The sequence below is a fragment of the Microcebus murinus genome, chromosome 4 (assembly GCF_040939455.1).
Source record: "Microcebus murinus isolate Inina chromosome 4, M.murinus_Inina_mat1.0, whole genome shotgun sequence".
NCBI lineage: Eukaryota > Metazoa > Chordata > Mammalia > Primates > Cheirogaleidae > Microcebus > Microcebus murinus.
Genome location: NC_134107.1, coordinates 15791794 through 15810464, shown reverse-complemented (window position 1 = coordinate 15810464; position 18671 = coordinate 15791794). Strand labels below are relative to the sequence as shown.

The window sequence follows — 18671 nt, the reverse complement described above, 5'->3', positions numbered from 1 at the left end:
TACATGTTATTGGTTCATTCAGGCTTTGAGTTTCTTCCTGGTCCAATCTTATTAGGTTGTATGTGTCTAGGAATTTATCCATTTCTTCTAGGTTTTCCCGTTTATTGGTGTATATTAAATAGTTGCTCATAATAATAGTCTCTAAGGATCCTTTGGATTTCTGGAATATCAACTGTAATATCTCCTTTTTCATCTCTGATTTTATTTATTTGGATCTTCTCTCTTTTTTTCTTAGTCTGGCTAAAGGTGTGACAATTTTGTTTATCTTTTCCAAAAACCAACTTTTTGCTTCATTGATCTTTCATATTGTTGGGGGGTTTTGTTTTAATTTCATTTATTTCAGTTCTGACCTTTGTTGTTTCTTTTCTTCAAAAATATTTTGTTAAAGCAGAATAAATAAAGAAAAGATTTATTACATTGGGACTTTTATACCAAAAATACAAAATTGGACCTGGGTGATTAATCTTTTGAAAATAGGCTATGCAAATGTCACTACTTAACACATTTTCTTTCCCAAAATAGTTCTATAGGAAAAGAATTATCAAACGATTTTACACGTGATAATTTGATTTGATCACCAAACTACAATCTTAAAAATGTGGACAACTCAACAAATTGCAAACACTACAGCCATGTGGGAAAGCTTCTGAATTGCATTCTAGGTGCTTAGGAGGACAACAAAATTAATAGCCCAGTGCTTTCACAAGACATAGCTTGAAATAAAAGAGCAAGAAGAGGGTGACTCCATGGAGAAGAAAAACTGCACTGGGGTAAAAGAATTTATTTTCCTTGGCCTATCCCAGAATCAAGGAATGAGCTTGGCCTTATTTCTTTTCCTCCTTTTGGTGTATGTGACGACTCTGCTGGGAAACCTCCTCATCATGGTCACTGTGACCTGTGAATCTCGCCTTCACACCCCCATGTATTTTTTGCTCCGTAATTTATCTATTGCCGATATCTGCTTTTCCTCCATCACAGCTCCCAAGGTTCTGGTAGACCTTCTGTCTGAGAAAAAGACCATCTCCTTCCAAGGCTGCTTCACTCAGATGTTTTTCTTCCACCTTATTGGAGGGGTGGATGTCTTTTCTCTATCAGTGATGGCATTAGATCGATACGTGGCCATCTCTAAGCCATTGCACTATGTGACCATCATGAGTAGAGGCCGTTGCATTGGGTTAATAGTGGCTGCCTGGGTGGGGGGCTTTTTCCACTCCACCGTGCAGATTTCCCTGTTGCTCCCACTCCCCTTCTGTGGACCCAATGTTCTTGACACTTTCTACTGTGATGTCCCCCAGGTCCTCAAACTTGCCTGTACAGACACTTTCATACTTGAACAGTTGATGATTTCCAACAATGGACTGCTCACCACACTATGGTTTTTTTTGCTCCTGGTGTCCTATATGGTCATACTGTTATTACTAAGGTCCCAGGCAGGCGAGGGCAGGAGGAAAGCCATCTCCACCTGCACCTCCCACATCACTGTGGTGACCCTGCATTTTGTGCCCTGCATCTACGTCTATGCCCGGCCCTTCACTGCCCTCCCTACAGATAAGGCCATCTCTGTCACCTTCACTGTCATCTCCCCTCTACTGAACCCCTTGATCTACACCCTGAGGAACCAGGAGATGAAATCGGCCATGCAGAGACTAACAAGAAGACTGGTGCCTTCTGACAGGAGTAGACTGGTATTTCCATCCTCTCACCACCTTTAAAAATGTTTGAGCAGTGGTCGGATGTGGTGGCTCACACCTATAATCCTAGCACTCTGGGAGGCTGAGGCAAGAGGATCGTTTGAGCTCAGGAGTTCAAAACCAGCCTGAGGAAGAGTGAGACCCTGTCTCTACTAAAAAAATAGAAAGAAATTAGCTGGACAACTGATATATATACATATATATATATATATATATACACACAAAAAAAAAAAACAATTAGTGGGGCATGGTGGCACATGCCTATAGACCCAGCTACTTGGGAGGCTGAGGCAGGAGGATCGCTTGATCCCAGGAGTTTGAGGTTGCTGTGAGCTAGGCTGACACCACCGCACTCTAGCTCGGGCAACAGAGTGAGACTCTGTCTCAAAAATAATAAATAAATAAAAATGTTTGAGCAGCAATTTGATTCTATTTACTGATTTATAATTAATATTTCTAAATCTATTAATAAGACACACATGACCTTTAAAATATTATGAACAGCATGTCATAGTAACATAAAAATATGGATTTTGTATCACAAAAGAAAGTACAGAAGTGCAATTATTAGCAGGAGAGGTGTATATTGCTTTTGCAATACAACTTTGGAAAAAATCAATGAAATGGAATCAAAATACACTCAGACATTGCCTCTACATTCTGTACTGTCATCAAAAAAGGGCTGAGACACATATTAGAAACATAATCCAAATTGCGTACTGAGATTCCATAAGATCTTTCCTAAAGTAAACGTATCCTAATGAAGTAAACACATCCAAATTAAATTTATTCTCCAATTCTGTAATGTAAACAAATTAAATAACTATCACCTGAAGATTTTTTAATCTAAAGCTCACCCTCCAGTGTTTGAGAATAGGCGCCTTGGAATTAGCACTGCTTGAGTTAAAACATGGATTTCACCAATCACGAGCTCTGTGACCCTGAGCAAAGTCCTGGCCTGACCTTCTCTGCACCCCAGTTCCACTGGCCACCCCTTCAGTGCCTTCCCTCAGCAGCCTGTGCTTAGCTCCAGCACAGCACTCGGGACGCTGTTCCAAATTTCCTGCTCTCTTTCATATTCCCAGCACCCGGCACAACTGGAATATAATAAACGCTACTAAAAAGTCGTTGAATTAAAACAACAAATGAATATTGCCTCTCACTCATTTCTGCTCTTCAAATCATTGGAGGATATTGTTAAGAAAATAACTAATACCTTTTGACATTCTGAAGATATGACTCCCTAAAAATAATTTAAACCTACAAGATTTCTTTTCCTTTATTTTTTTTTCAAGGTGCACGCTGTATTTTTCTCCACGGCCACCAAAGGAGGATGTTCCTCGTGTGTCCTCGCCTTGTTCTCCCTGTGCCTTGCGCAGCCAGCATCTGCTCCCGCTCGGGTCCAGTGGATCCTCCCGCCACGCCCAGGCTGACCTGGCCACATGGTGCCAGCAGCTCTCACTCCCACTTCCCTGGTGCAGGAGGTGGAGTGGGTGGGGCGGGGGCCCGTGTGGGCGGGGGCCCCGCGGTGGGCGGGGCCCTGTGGGCGGGGCCCGCGGTGGGCGGGGGCAGCGGTGGGCGGGGCCTCATGGGATCAGGGGGCCCCTGAACAACCTTGATCTCAGCCTCAGCTTTGGCGACGGTAGCTTTGATTTCCTGGGGTAGGGACTCCACCAGCTTCTTTGCCTGGACGAGGGTTATGCCCTGGGCGTAGTTCTGGATTTCCTTGATCAACCTGACTCTGTCTACGGGCTTTGCTTCTGTCCACAGTGAAGTGTGTCCGTTCCTTTTGTTTGGGGATATCTTCTTCCGCCACCTCCCGGACAGCAGCAGGCTCTACACCACCCATCCGCATGAGTCCCACATCCTGAGTCCTCACCGTTTCCTTCAGGAGTTGGTTGAGGTCTGAGATCTCCAGGAGCGTGAGGCTGGAGACGTCCTGGACCAGCTGCTGGGTCTTGAGGGGACACTCCTTGGGGGCCTTACCCAGTGGTGCACCCGCCAGGGCCCCAGCCCTCCTGTAGCCACCGGTACTCATCTGTCGCACCACAGAGACACCTGGCACCTGTTGCCTGGCGAGGCAGACACGCCCCCAAAGGGGGTGAACGGCTCAAAGGTCACACGCGACTCCCCCAAAACCTGTAAGATTTCTTCAGACTACGTATATATATTCAAAAAGGCTGGAATAAAGTGAAAAACATTATTCGATATATCAACTTGATTATTGTTTGCCTAATACGCTATTTTTAGCTGCTGGGAGGATTTTTTCCCCATTTCTGAGAGTAGATCCTAGATCTTAAAATCATTGAAGCTAGAAAAGTATTTGTGTCGTGATACAAAACAAGATCTCAGTTCACATCAGATATGCAAAGGCCCTGAGATGAGGATATGCCCAGAGGGCCCAAGAAACATCAAGGAGGCCTTAGTGACTAGATGGGAAGGAGCGAGGAAGAGAGACAGACTAGGTGTACTGAGGTACAGGTAGATGAGAGATGAAGGAGCCTTGGGACCAGGTCATCACAACCTAGCAGGCCATTGCGAAGCTTTTGACTTTCACACTGAGTAAGATAGAATGCATTTGGAGGGCTTTGAAGAGCAGAGCAATAATGCATGTTTTGAGAGGATTGCAGAGGCTACTGTTATGAATAGACCGAAAAAAGCTAAGGACAAAAACAGGGAGACCAATTAAGAACTGACTACAACAGTCCCAGGAGAGAAATAATGAAGACATGACTTAGGGCAGTGATGACGGTCATAGTGGGGAATGTGAAAGACTTTACAGGTCAAGGTAGTGGGATTTGCTGATGGACCCAATGTGGGTCTCCTCACCACATGTGTGCCTTGTGAGAGCTCCCTCATCCAGTTTAGTCATCAGCCCATCGAGAGCTCCTTCATTCTCACTTCCATGGCCCCTTCAGATTCAGTGGCTCCTTCCAATGCTTCTGTGTCACATTTCAGTAGTTCCTCTGCCTAAGGCAGTTGTTCAGAGTCCCCAAGAATAGAAATGTTATTTCCCAGTAGGAGCCGAACATGAACCTCGTTTTGTCACATTGCAGGAGTCAATGTAGCTGTAGAATTTTCTTAGGAACTTGAGCTTCCCAGAAAGCATCCCTGTAAGCAAAGCTGGAAAAAAATAGATGAAAATAAATTCACTTTTTATATTCATTAACAAATGTTGTGCCTAGAAATGATAAATAGTATGAAATGCCAGTTTTTTGTTTCATTTCGGGTTTTCTGTTACCATTTGATGTTATTTATATTTCCATATTGTGAAATAAATATCATTTTTATTTTTTTAAAAAAAGGAACCAGTGTTCCTTAGAAAAATGTCTGATTTTAAGGCTGAGACAGGGAATACACAGTATGAGCCTAAAACATCTTGTACTGCCAAAAAACAAGGAAACATTCAAAATACAAAACAATGGAGTATGTCAAAGGAGCACATGAGTCAACAGAAAGAGCTCCCAATGGACAAAGTTGGAAAGATCCAAGCCACAAAATACATAATGTAGTGTTGTATGATAGCCCAAAGTGTAAAATAAATATCCATAAGTGAGTCCACACTGATATAAATAAATGATTGAATAAATAAATGAATGGAGGAGAATAGCCAAGTCTCACATGCAGAAGAATTCTAAATAATGTCTGCTGATTCTCCACCCTCAAGGAGGTGGAGCATCCCTCCCAACTCCATAGTGTGAGTTATGAATAGTGATCACCTCCCAAAGAGTACAATATTAAAAAAAAAAAAAAAAGACACCTGGAGTGTGGGGGAGTAGTTGAGGCAGGCAGGCAAGGAGATTAGCTACTTCTCCCCACGGAGCCAAGTCCCTAAGATAGGGGTCTCCACAGAGGATAAGGAAATTGATAGGCAACAGAGAGAAAAAGAATACACAGAGACTAAAGTATAGTTTATAGTTTTATATATATTAAAAAATCGGATATAACACAGAGGGGATGCTTAGGAGACTGGCGTATCTCCATAAATGCCAGCAATATGGTTAGATTCATAAAGGTTTTTATTATCACAGACATCAATTACCAGTTGTCAGGGTAACATATTTGCATATCAGGAAATGCAGTTGCTAGGGGATACAGGTAGTGGGTTAGGGTCAAAAGTCCTCTCAAGGGGCTTCTAATCTATTTAGGTGAACAAACAGGTACAAAGTCTTACAGGGGCTAACTTCTAGGTTCTGACAGGTAATTGTCAATTAACAAAGGTATAACAAAAGAGGTATAGTGACTCTATATTTCTTTGATTAGTTATGGTGGACTTCAAGGTAGACAGACAGGAGAGAGCAGTAAGCCCATCTCTAATAAACAGGTTGTTTATAACCACTGGGGCACATCTCTGGGCAAAGTGTACTCATTGTTTCAGGCTCCCATCCTGTAGGACACATTTGCCTTGTCTAGTCTTTCAAGACACAGGGAAGCTCACAGATTTTGAGATACCAGGAAATCTTCCTGGAAAACATCCCTACCAGAGATTTGAGAGCTCTCCCATGATAGCAGCCTCTAATAAGGAAACCATTAAGTCCACACATTCCTTCAGGGAGAAACGCTGCAAACTCCTATTTCTGTCTTTAATATAGCAATTTGGGTTATACAATAAAATAATGATCTTATGAGCTACATCTCACTGATTCCTCAATCATATTTCTCAACACTGGAGAAACCTGACAGACTACCTCAGCCAGGTGATCAAAGTTAACATCATCAGTGATAAAGCATGTTAATAGCATGTACCTTTTGTTATGATGTGATTGGTGAAAATGGCAGTTGACCTCTGTGTTCTTTCTCCCAAAAACCTATAACCCCTGTGTACCCATGAGAAAATCATCAGGCTAACCCAAATGGGAGAACATTCTATAAACTACCTGACCAGGATTCCTCGATACTGTCAGGGTCATCAAAAACAAAGTAAGTCTGAGAAATTATCTTAGAGGAAAGGAGCCTGAGGAGGCATGATGACTGAATGTAATCTGGTATTGTGGGTGGGACCCTGGAGCAGAAGAAGGATGATAAGTTAAAAGCTAACAAAGTCAAAAAAAAAAAAAGTATGGACTTTATTTCATAATAATTTATCAATATATGGTTCATTAGTTGTGACAAATGTACCATAATAATAGCAATAAGGAAATCATATATCGAATACACAGGAACTCTCTGTAATACTCCTGCAGTCTTTCTGCAAATCTAATCTAAACTTAAAGGTTTTTTTTTTTTTTTTAAAGTGCTTAGCCCATAGGAAGTCTCAATAAATATTGTTCTTATTTCTTTTTTCATCAGGATGTTTCTCTAAACATTTTTTCTAGGTTCAGAATGTTTTTCTTCCCCTAAGGGCTTTGAGGGCGAGAAGAGGGTGGTAGTGGGGATTCTTAGTTAATATTACAAAGGAATATCCTGGCAAATTGCCTTTCAGGGAGCCTGAAGCAATTTCTACCTCTCTTGTTTGTTTATTTATTTATTTATTTATTTATTTATTTATTTATTTATTTATTTATTTATTTAGGTTGGATGCTGGAATTTGTCATTTTGAAAGGGACACCCTTACTGAGTTATGCAAACGTAAAGCAAATCCCTACACTTTGCAAATGGGGAAGTCCTGAACCCAAGCAGACATTCAAAACTAGCACTGCAATATTAAGTATTCTGTTTGGTAATCTTTACTGGTGACAGAGCTAGACATACTAAATTTAATTCTGGTTGTGGCTGCAGAGAAGCAGCTGGGTCTGGACTGTCAGTGAAGATAGGTTCAGGAAGATTTCAGCCCACAGAAGGAAGCAGAACCATACCACCTGGAGCAGGCGTCCTCAAACTACAGCCCATGGGACACATTCGGCCCACCGAGGACACTTATCCGGTCCACCAGGTGTTTTTGCCACCGCTGCCTGTCCTGCTTAGCAGCCGAGTCATCCCGGGCCCACAGTGCACATGTGTGGAATGTGCGCCTCACTCTCCAACGGCCCTCCAGCGGTCTGAGGGACAGGGAACTGGCCCCCTATTTAAAAAGTTTGAGGACCCCTGAGTCCTGGAGGCAGCCTGGGCCCAAAAGAAGGAGGAGAAAGCCAGCAGTGAGCCCTCTATTGTTGAAACATCCTAGGTAGACAATGGGAACAATTATGGCCAATGTTTGGCTTTAAAGGCCTTAAAACTGTAGATCTTAAAGATGGTCAACCAATATAGCAAGCTATTGAGTGGAATCGTGTTTCTCACCCATGTAGCCATCTGGGTGTCTTGATTCACTGAACTTTCTTAAAAGGATGGTCTTGTTAATAAACTAGCTAAGGAGAAAGATGAACTACCAAACAGAAAGTAAGAGGAATAAACTCACGGCACATAATTGCCCCTTTAAAGTGAAAACTCACAGCACAGCTACCCTCTTTGTTTTGTTTGATTAAACACCCCAGGCCCAACTCATTGTCTTTAAATCTAACTCCTTATCTCTAAGAGTTCCTTTTAACAGCCTTGAAGAGCACTAAGCAGACAGCAGGGGTCGGAACTCCCTCTCAGCTCTCTGCTAGAACCAGATTCCAAGGACTCTGATAAAGCCAGCCTCACAGAGAAAAGAAAAAGAAAAAAAAAAAGGAAAACCAAATTCAGCTGCTTCACAGCCACTTCTGTTATTAGCTGCCAGCTGTAACTATTTTTTTCTCTCTTCTCTTTGTCCCCATAAAAATCCTGAGTTTCTTCTGCTCCATGCCAACACTTCTCCTCTCCTTCTTTCGTGTTGTGCCCTTCCCAGCTTTGAGAAGTAAACTTTTTACTTCTGTATATCCTAATCTTTGTGTGAGAAATCTTTCTCAGCTCACATACAAATTTACACCGTAATATTTCCTTTTCTTGGTGCAAACAGCCAACCATGCTGCTCTGTCTTGTGCCCACTTCAACCTCTTCCCAAACTGGAGGATTCCTTGTGCATAAACTGTTGAGGTAGGGAGAAGGGTTGGGCTTTCCTTCAAACTTTCAAGCCTCTGACATTTCCAGTTCTCTTTGTATACGTTGTTAGACTTGGAAATGGAATGGGACAGAAAGACCGGGCATTGGGTCAGCTGCGTGTCTATTTGCACCACATGTGCTCACAGGCAAGATGCCCTCTGATCACTGAGAACAGTGTTATTTGGGCTTTCTAAGAAATATAGTTTGAGGCCAGGCGCAGTGGCTCACACCTGTAATCCTAGCACTCTGGGAGGCCGAGGCGGGCGGATTGCTCGAGGTCAGGAGTTCAAAACCCGCCTGAGCAAGAACCAGACCCCATCTCTACTATAAATAGAAAGAAATTAATTGGCCAACTAATATAGAAATATAGAAAAACTAATATAGAACTAATATATAACAACTAATATAGAAAAAATTAGCTGGGCATGGTGGCGCATGCCTGTAGTCCCAGCTACTTGGGAGACTGAGGCAGCAGGATTGCTTAAGCCCAGGAGTTTGAGGTTGCTGTGAGGTAGGCTGACACCACGGCACTCACTCTAGCCTGGACAACAAAGTGAGACTCTGGCTCAAAAAAAAAGAAAAAAAAAAAAGAAATATAGTTTGACATTTCAACACAACCTTTCTTCCTACTGAAGCCAGAGGATGAGGGGATTCATTCTTTCTGTTGCCTCTAGAAAATTTTAGACCCTAAACCAATGTGTACTCCTAAGCGTGTGCGCCTGAGTGACTTCTTAATTACTCCCACTGAAACAACCTCACCATCAGCAGAATTTTTCTACAGGCACATCCAACTATAATCCCTCTGACAATTCTCACGCTGGTTCTGGGATTAAAGAATTGATAAATGTGGTGGGACGCTGTGACTCAGCCTGGAAGAGCCAAAAAAATACTTTTCCCCAAGTCCTTTCCACATCAAGATACAAGAGAAGCCGCAGAAATCACTGGCCTTCAGAAGGGTGCTTAACAGAATTTTCTGAAGCAGAAGGATTCTCAAGGTTCATGTGAACATTATTTAAGGCGTTGAAGCTCCGGAAAGAAGATTGGAGACTTTAGGTAAGAAATAAAACTGTACATGAGTCTGTGTGCCTGGAGTGTTTGAGTGTCTACACACAGAGTGAGAAGATGAGAATGAACAAAACTGAGATCTAGGTGTGATCATCAGGATTCACAAGTGCATGTTGACTACAAGTAACACAATGTGAACACAAAATGCTGCATTCCAGGAAGAACCTTCAGTAACAGACAGCACAGGTCAGAAATATTAACAAAAAGGACATTGTGCAATGAGAGACATAGAGATGAGGTCAGTTTAGAATTGAAGACGAGGTAGCTTTTGTTTTCTGGGACCTCTTGAGTTGTACAGAGAAGAGATTTTCTCAGGCTTCTTTCCTCTAGATAGATCTCCATAAACTGAAATTGACAGAGGTTGTTGTTACCTGACATTTAAACCTAGAGAGAAAAATGAACTATTTCAAACTCTCCGAAAAGTTGAGAGACTAGTCTAATAAACACCTACATACCCTTCTTTAGATTTACCAAAAAGTAAAAAGTGTATAGACAGGGGCCTTCACCCTCTGAAGGTTCACTGAAAATCAACTGACAAAAGGCAGATTAATAGGAGAAAAGGCATAAAAACTTATTTGTGATAGTTTTATGTGACATAGGAGCCTTCAGAATGAAGACCCAAAGAAAAAAGGAAAACTAACCATTTTTATGCTTAGGGTCAACAAAGTATAGACAGCCACTTTTACAGAAATATGATTGGACAAAAAGGGTACAGTCTAAGGCTAATGGACTGGGGGCGAACCCAGCAAGGCCTGTCTGTGTAGATTCTTCTTGGCCTCTCTGTGTAATATTCCTTCCTCCTGGGTGTGGGGCAGGACACTCTCTGGAATGGGGGATCTTATGAACTACAATCAAACGAGGTAGGTCAGAGAACTCTTTTATGGGCAGCTCTTAGAAAGGTGGGGGAAGGTTAGAATAATATTTTTTAGGTTTTGCGGCTGGCTTTGGGGAAATGGGGTTCTGGTTTCTATGACATGTCGCGCCCGCCTCGCCAGCAAGGAAGACGCGGCAACTGGAGTTCTTCTGACAGTGCTTTAATGGGGTTCCCTTTAGACTTACATGATGCGGAAGACCCAGCCCGGCAGCGCGCAGGCTGCTATATACCCTAGAAGCACAACCCCTAAGCTGGGATAGGCCGCTCAGCTGTCGAGCCACCAAAGCATTAGTCCATAGCAGGACCCTTCGTTTGCATGCTCGCGCCACAGGGCAACCGACAATTGCACGTGCGCTGAACTTGTTTGCTGCTCTAGGCAAAGCCGGAAACAGGCGCCAACTTGTAAATGGCGTTGACACCGCGCCCCACAATGACACACCTTGGAGAAGAGAGATTCTAGTTTCTGTGGCTAGACTCAGGGAGACTGAGGGGCCAGGGACAGGAGTGGAGGAGAAGGTCAGAGAGAAACTCTTGCTTCTGAGGCTTCTTCTGAGGTCTTCACTTGGGTGTACCCTTTTCTGAGCCCCTACGATAGCAATGATGTTCTTTCCTATGTCTTTCCATGCCTTCATGTTTTCACCCTTTCTTTCCAGCCAAACTTCCCATTCATAAGCAATTTTCATATATGCAAAGGGTCCTGTAAAGACAGAGTGGCCTTTCTCCCTGCCCTCATGTGCCCCAAACATAAATGCCACCTCCTCCATGCAGCTTCTTCAAGCCTTTTCATGAGAAATCATCCTTTTCTCACACTCCATTTTCATCCGGCCCTAGGTGGTTCCCTCCGTCCACTCCCATATAACTATTGTATTTCAGTCCTTTTCCACTGTGTTTGGATCCTATTCCTTCCTCTCGCATAACCTAGAACTCTTCCTATGCTCCATCAATATTTGCTAAATAATCAGATGGATTAAAAATAGCAGAAGGATGGAGCAGAAGCTGAGGATGCTGTGCTTTAATTACCAAAGGCAGTTTGTGACTACAGGGCCTATTCCTTTCTGACAAACAGGCCTGGCCTGGGGTCTGCGGAACTATCTTCTACCCTTCTGTGACCCTAGTGTGCTGTTTACATGGGGTCCATGGAAGACTCTTATAACTAAGGTGGTTTCCTCAACACCTCTAGTAACTGCTCTGAGTTGGTGTCTTCTGGTGATCACTTCCTCTTTCTGTAAGCTTCAGGATCAAGAGCTTAGCCACTATTTAGTTCAGTGCATGCCTTTTACTGACCAGCCTCCACTGTTAGGGTTGCCCAGCATAGTTCTAATCATAACAGGTAACCAACCTGTGTGCTGAGAACTTTACATACGTTAATTCACCCAGTCCTCATGACTCCCCTGTGAGGTGAGTATTATTATAATATCATTCCCATTCAACAGATGAAGAAGTAGAGTCTCCATGAGGTCACACACTTGCCCAAATCACACAGTGGCAAAGCCAGGACTTGAGCCCAGATGGCTCTCGACTCACTGCACTGAACCTCTCTGGTCTGCAAAGAAGATGTCAGATTAGAAACCAAACCAAGCCAGTTGGTCTTCTTGCTATCATATGCTGCCACTACTCTCTGGGCCACGGGGAGAAAAATACCTCCTATTTCTCTGAAAACAGGATGTTCTGATGAAGTTGTTTGAGGATACACATGTGGGAAACATACATCTCCTCTAAAAGATTGTCAGTAGATTGAAGCAGTTGTGTGTCTCTGAGAGTTATTAAGAGTTTTTGTTTTCTGGGACCTCTTGAATTGTACAGAGAAGAGATTTTCTCAGGCTTCTTTCCTCTAGATAGATCTCCATAAACTGAAATTGACAGAGGTTGTTGTTACCTTACATTTAAACCTAGAGAGAAAAATGAGAGTTATGAAGTTGTTCCTTAAGGTAGCACATATATAAACACGCTTGTTATAGATTAGGTAATTACTGTATATAAATCTATGCTTTATATAGATTAATTCATTTAATCCTCAAAAAAGTTGTATAAAGGCAGTGTTATTGTCCCCAAATTACCAGTGCAGAGACTGAGGCCAAGGGGTGCAGTAACTTGCTTGTGGTAGCGTAGCCAGTAAGTGCTCAGCTGGGACTCACACACGCTGTGTGGTGCCAGAGACCAGCAGGCATCTAACTCTAAGCTAAGAAATTTCTATGGTAGCTTGTTTTTTAGTTTTCCATATTAAATAGATTCTGAACAAAATTGCACAGAGGAAAGAAAACTCGAAGGGAAAGTGAACTACATGATAAGAAATATCTTCATTTGAACTGGAAAACACACCCAAAAACCGAGAGGAAAGGAAATTTTGCCCATCTTTTGTTTCTGATTATGGGAAGAAAAGGGAGGTAAATGGGAGAGAATGAAAGTAAGGTCATTTCCTTTTCAAGGATTCACAAAAAAGAAGAAACTGAAAAGGAAGGAATTCAAAAGTAACATGATTATAGGGTAAGTATATGCATAAGATTTTAAGAAACCTCCAAACTATTTTCTAAAGTGGTTGTATGGTTTTACATTCCCACTAGGGTTCCAGTTTCTCCATATCTTCAACCTCTCTTGATATATCAGTCCTTTTTATTTTAGTGGTTCTAATATATAGTTTTCTAATTTACATTTCTCCAGTGATAAATGATGTTGAGCATCTTTTCATGTGCTCATTTCCTATCCCTCTACCTTCTGATTGAAGCATCTATTCAAATCATTTGTCCTTTTTTAAATTGTATTGTTTGTTCTCTTCTTATTGAATACAAAGAGTTATAGTCATTCCACATCTAGCTGCCTAAGCAAGAGAAATGAAAACATACAACTACGCAAAGACCTGAACATGAACATTCATAGCAGCTCTGTTTGTAATAGTCAAAACCTAGAAACAACCCAAATGTTCACCGAGTGCATGGATAAACAAACGGTGGCATATCCATACAATAAAAAGGAACAAAATAGCAGTACACACAAAACCATGGAGGGATTTTATGACTTTCAAGAAGCCAGAGGGGGAAAAAAATACATATAGTAGGATTTTATTGATAGAAAATTCTAGAAAACACAAACTAATGTATAATGACAGAAAACAGATCAGTGGTTGTCTAAAGAGAGAAGAGTAGAGGGAACGGATTACAAAGAGTCACAAGGACACTTTTTGGGTGATAGATATGTTCATTGTCTTAACTGTAGTGATGCTGTTATAGGTATATATTTATGTTAAAACTTATCAAATACACACATTAAATATGTGCAGTCTAATGTATGTCAATGATAACTCGATAACAATTAATTTTTAAGAAATAAATTTAAACAATGAACAGAAGAGAAGCTCTGAGTAATACTTTTATTTCCATAACTGAGGAGCTGTTCACCAGCCAGGGATTTTGGTACCTAAAGTAGATTAAAGTACGGTAGAAACAAAGAGGTTCCCTTACAGAAGAATAAAGCAACAGAGAAGAATTTTATGACTTTAAAGTTTTCTACTTTTTCACAGAACTAAATTTGTGATTTTAAAAGGAAGAGGGAGGTGCTTCTGTAGAGTTCAATACAGAGGGGACCGTTTTGCTGATAGGGGTTCTTAGAACAACTTAAATGGAGCATTCAGTCTGGGGGGAAAACTGCAACCCTGTGGAACTCGAAGTGTTTAGTCACACAAAATAAGAATGGCCTTATGCACACATGAAACTAACTCCACTTTTGTATTTCTTATGCCACAAAAGTCCCTTTCTGAATATTTAACATCCACTTCTGTTTATCTTGAATACTTAGAACCTATATACTTAGAACATTATTGTTACACATCTTCTAAAATATTTGTAATTTACAGAAAAACGAATAAATGCATGCTTGTGTAATAAGATGTCATTTTGGATGCGTTAGCAATAACCTCATGTGATGATCATACCTCACAAATTTTCAGACCTAATACCTGAATCTGTAAACCTGAATCCGTTAAGGGAGAGTAAACACTTTCTGAAATAACACTATTTATTTTTTTTTCCAAGATGTACAAAGAAGAAGGAGTATGATTCAATGGAGTTACGAAATGGCACCAGAGTAAAAGAATTTATATTTTTGGGACTTACTCAGTCCCAAGACCTGAGCTTGGTCCTATTTCTTTTTTTATGTTTTGTGTACATGACAACTCTGCTGGGAAACCTCCTCATCATGGTCACTGTGACCTGTGAATCTCGCCTTCACACCCCCATGTACTTCCTGCTCCGCAATCTAGCCATCCTTGACATCTGCTTCTCCTCTATCACTGCTCCGAAGGTCTTGGTGGACCTTCTGTCACAGAAAAAGACCATATCTTATATCAGCTGCATGACACAGATATTTTTCTTCCACCTCCTCGGTGGGGCAGACATTTTTTCTCTCTCCATCATGGCGTTTGACCGCTACGTGGCCATCGCCAAGCCCCTGCGCTATGTGACCATCATGAGTAGGGGAAGATGCACAGCCCTCATTGTGGCCTCCTGGGTGGGGGGCTTTGTCCACTCCATCGTGCAGATTTCCCTGTTACTGCCGCTCCCCTTCTGTGGACCCAATGTTCTTGACACTTTCTACTGTGATGTCCCCCAGGTCCTCAAACTCGCCTGCACGGACACTTTTACTCTTGAGCTCCTGATGATTTCCAACAATGGGCTGGTCACCACACTGTGGTTTATCTTCCTGCTTGTGTCCTACATGGTCATCTTGAGGATGCTGAGGTCTCACAGTGGGGAGGGCAGGAGGAAAGCCATCTCCACCTGCACCTCCCACATCACTGTGGTGACCCTGCACTTCGTGCCCTGCATCTACGTCTATGCCCGGCCCTTCACTGCACTCCCCACCGATAAGAGCATCTCTGTCACCTTCACTGTCATCTCCCCTCTGCTGAACCCCTTGATCTACACTCTGAGAAACCAGGAGATGAAGTCAGCCATGCAGAGACTGAAGAGAAGACTCGTGCCTTCTGACAAGAAGTAGGAAAAGAATCCCCAACTCTTTATCACCAAGAACATATTTTAATTTTTCCATAGAATTATATTTATATACTCAAATACATTGTCAGTAAACCAACTACACATACTATGTAACAATTTATTTTCCTGTTTAGTTAGTAGTAACTGATAACCCAAGCTTCTGTTCAGCCTGAAGTAACTCGTGAAGTAGGATTGAGCTGACTGGTATTTTTCCACTCAAAGACCAAGGTCACAATATGTCCATCAAGATAACTATAAGTCAGGCAGATAGGCTACTGAAGTCTAACTCTTTTTTCAGAAGATAAGGAAATATTTAAGTCCAGAGAGGTTAAGTGATTAGTTCAAGGTCTTATATCAAGTTAAGTACAGAGGCATCTTCAGGTCTTCCACCCTTGTTTCTCTACCACGTGAATGTAACTTACATTGTTGAACCTGTCTGTACCAAACTGTAGTCCTGCTCTAGAAGGATCTCATGATCTGTGCCTCTGGAGTACACCTATATGGATAGGTATGGCCTATCACAGATTGAGAAATTCACCTGCTTAGTTAAACTCCCTGTGGCCTTGTGAGCTACTGAGAACCCCTTAGGCACATAATAGTTGTCTTCCTGGATTCCAATCAGGTATGAAGAAGCTTGGGAAGATTTCTCATAGTGGCCTAAAGCTATTTACCTTAATGCAGAACTACCCATGCCCGATTCACATTCTCATGATGAGTTAAGACAAAGGCAGAGCCTTAGGAACCCCACACACGGGACACTCGTTCCTACAACCCAAGGACTGATTTTCCAGTTGTAGCTTTACGAGAGTCAATATCTGCTTGGGCCGGGCGCGCTGGCTCACGCCTGTAATCCTAGCACTCTGGGAGGCCGAGGCGGGCGGATAGCTCAAGGTCAGGAGTTCGACCAGCCTGAGCAAGAGCGAGACCCCCATCTCTACTATCAATAGAAAGAAATTAATCAATAGAAAGAAATTAATTAATTTTTCTAATATATATAGAAAAAATTAGCCGGGCATGGTGGCACATGCCTGTAGTCCCAGCTATTCAGGAGGCTGAGGCAGGAGGATCGCCTGAGCCCAGGAGTTTGAGGTTGCTGTGAGCAAGGATGACGCCACAGCACTCACTCTAGCCTGGGCAACAGAGTGAGACTCTGTCTCAAAAAAAAAAAAAAAAAAAATCTGCTTGGCTTGGCTTCACCATCAAAAATTCTTATTTCTTCCCTCTGGAGAGGGAAAGAGAGGAAATGTTAAAGAAAATAAATCTCTAACCAGCCTATTTTTCAAACTTCTGGTGTTCGTGTAAAGACAGTGCATGCTAGTGTTATTGCCTGGGAAAGCCATTAAGCATGGTGGATAAAAGCTCCAATTTCTGTCATACAGACCTGCATCCAAATCCTATCTCTGCCACCCATAGCTTGAGCAAGTTATTTCATCCCTCTAAAGGCCATATTCACCTATACAAAGGTACTTATTATAATATCCATGCCATGGACCTATTGTGGAGGTCAAAATGAGATGGTGTATGTGAAACATATGATACCTGGCAGATAACAAATGTTCTGTGAAAGACGAACGCCATTATGAATATCACCTTTATGGCTCTGCCTACCACACGTTCTGTTCCCCATCGCCTGTTACTCTCTTCCCTTTATGGCTCATACTCCTAGTTACTAGGGAAAAACTGATGAAATAGAAAACATGGAAATGTACATTGAATTCAAAATGTCTACCATCCTAAAATATCTGGCTTTCTGTCATTAGAACATGACAATAGGCTTGCTTGTTATTTATAAAGCTTAAAGAGTCACCCTGAAACTGATGAGAGATATAGCACAGGAGAGTTTCATATCAAAAGAAGATAGCTTTGAGAGTAGCTATAAGAGATCACACCAAGAAGACAGGTCCCATTGGATAGAACAGAGAGCCCAAGGAGAATTAGCCAAAGGATAGTGAGCATTGAAGACAAACTTCATTTATGTCCCTCTTTGGATCTGGCCTGGCCCCACAAACATTCATTAACTAACAGGTGCAAATGCTTGCCATTTCCTGTCACCTGATCAACCACTTCTAGCCTTTTACAATACTAACTGACCTCCCCAAGCAAGACAAATTCTAAGAATGATTCACACTTGTCAAGTCATTATTCATAGGGTCCTGCTACCTTTCCCCAAGTAGTTCTGGTCTCAAGAGTCCCTGGGCTTTTCTTTATGAAATTGCCTATAAAAAATATATACCAGAAACCATTTAATAGCCCATTTCATGTAAGTGTGCCCTTTCCTTTCCTTCCAGCCTCTTGTAACTTACTCAAATCAGGTTTTTATTTCTGTATCAGAATCAGATGGCACCAAAGATCTATGGGGTCTGAATCATTGTATCTCAGAAGCATAATCCCAAAGGGGCAAGAACCAGGGAAGCCCTGCCACACTGTTGTCCCTGATGGCTGCCTCAAACCATGTCTAAACACACAACATTACCTGGTTCAGTAACTTAAGAAGGGAAACCCAATTGCATCTGATCACACAAACATGTATCTGGGTGACTTAAAATCATGAGTTGGGCTGCATTCTTCCAATTTAAATCAGTTTTTTTACCAGCTTTATTGAGGTATAATTGACAAATAAAAAATGCATTTATTTACAGTGTGCCATACAATGTGATGTTTTAATGTATGTACACCTTATGAAATGATGTACCTTTTGATCACTTTTTAAGCTCTGCTGCTAAGAACCATAGAAAAGTCAACTGACTCTGGGCACACACATGGATTTCAAACTATCCTTTCATATATGTACCCCTTGAATCATATGTTTTAATGATTAACATCTCTGAGTACCCATGAAAAAAATAACATAAAAGAATCATGAAGCCATTAAGTTGATGAATATCAAGAGCTGTCCCTAGATTCTGAGTGAGTTATGGATCTCAGAGATGTAGATTAAAATAATCACATAAGGGCAATGTACATGTTGCTTTAAACAGAAATTGCACATATAAGTCAACACAATCCACTTTCTGAGAGCTGCTCTGACAGCAGCCACAGAGCTTTGATTTTTCCATTGCCACCCTTTATTTAAGTTTCATTTCCTAGCCAATTGCAGGCAAAGCAACTTTGGTCATA

At 41.8% G+C, this 18671-nt stretch overlaps 3 protein-coding genes across 3 annotated transcripts; 2 read left to right on the top strand and 1 right to left on the bottom strand.

Annotated features, from left to right (window-relative positions):
* Nucleotides 1-746: 746 nt before the first annotated feature.
* LOC105868721 (olfactory receptor 4D10) lies at nucleotides 747-1712 on the top strand. Its single transcript, XM_012759816.2, has one exon. The coding sequence runs from the start codon at nucleotides 747-749 to the stop codon at nucleotides 1710-1712; it is 966 nt and encodes a 321-aa protein (XP_012615270.1).
* Nucleotides 1713-3149: 1437 nt separating this feature from the next.
* On the bottom strand, nucleotides 3150-7911 carry MRPL12 (mitochondrial ribosomal protein L12). Its single transcript, XM_076001367.1, is given in 3 exon segments — nucleotides 3150-3456; nucleotides 3458-3800; nucleotides 7908-7911. Coding segments are annotated over 3 exon segments (654 nt in total).
* Nucleotides 7912-14622: 6711 nt separating this feature from the next.
* On the top strand, nucleotides 14623-15558 carry LOC105868732 (olfactory receptor 4D11). The gene has a single exon (XM_012759827.2). The coding sequence runs from the start codon at nucleotides 14623-14625 to the stop codon at nucleotides 15556-15558; it is 936 nt and encodes a 311-aa protein (XP_012615281.2).
* Nucleotides 15559-18671: the final 3113 nt, after the last annotated feature.

Coding starts and splice junctions, on each gene's coding strand:
- LOC105868721 (XM_012759816.2), top strand. CDS start 747: ATGGAGAAGAAAAACTGCACTGGGGTAAAAGAATTTATTTTCCTTGGC.
- LOC105868732 (XM_012759827.2), top strand. CDS start 14,623: ATGGAGTTACGAAATGGCACCAGAGTAAAAGAATTTATATTTTTGGGA.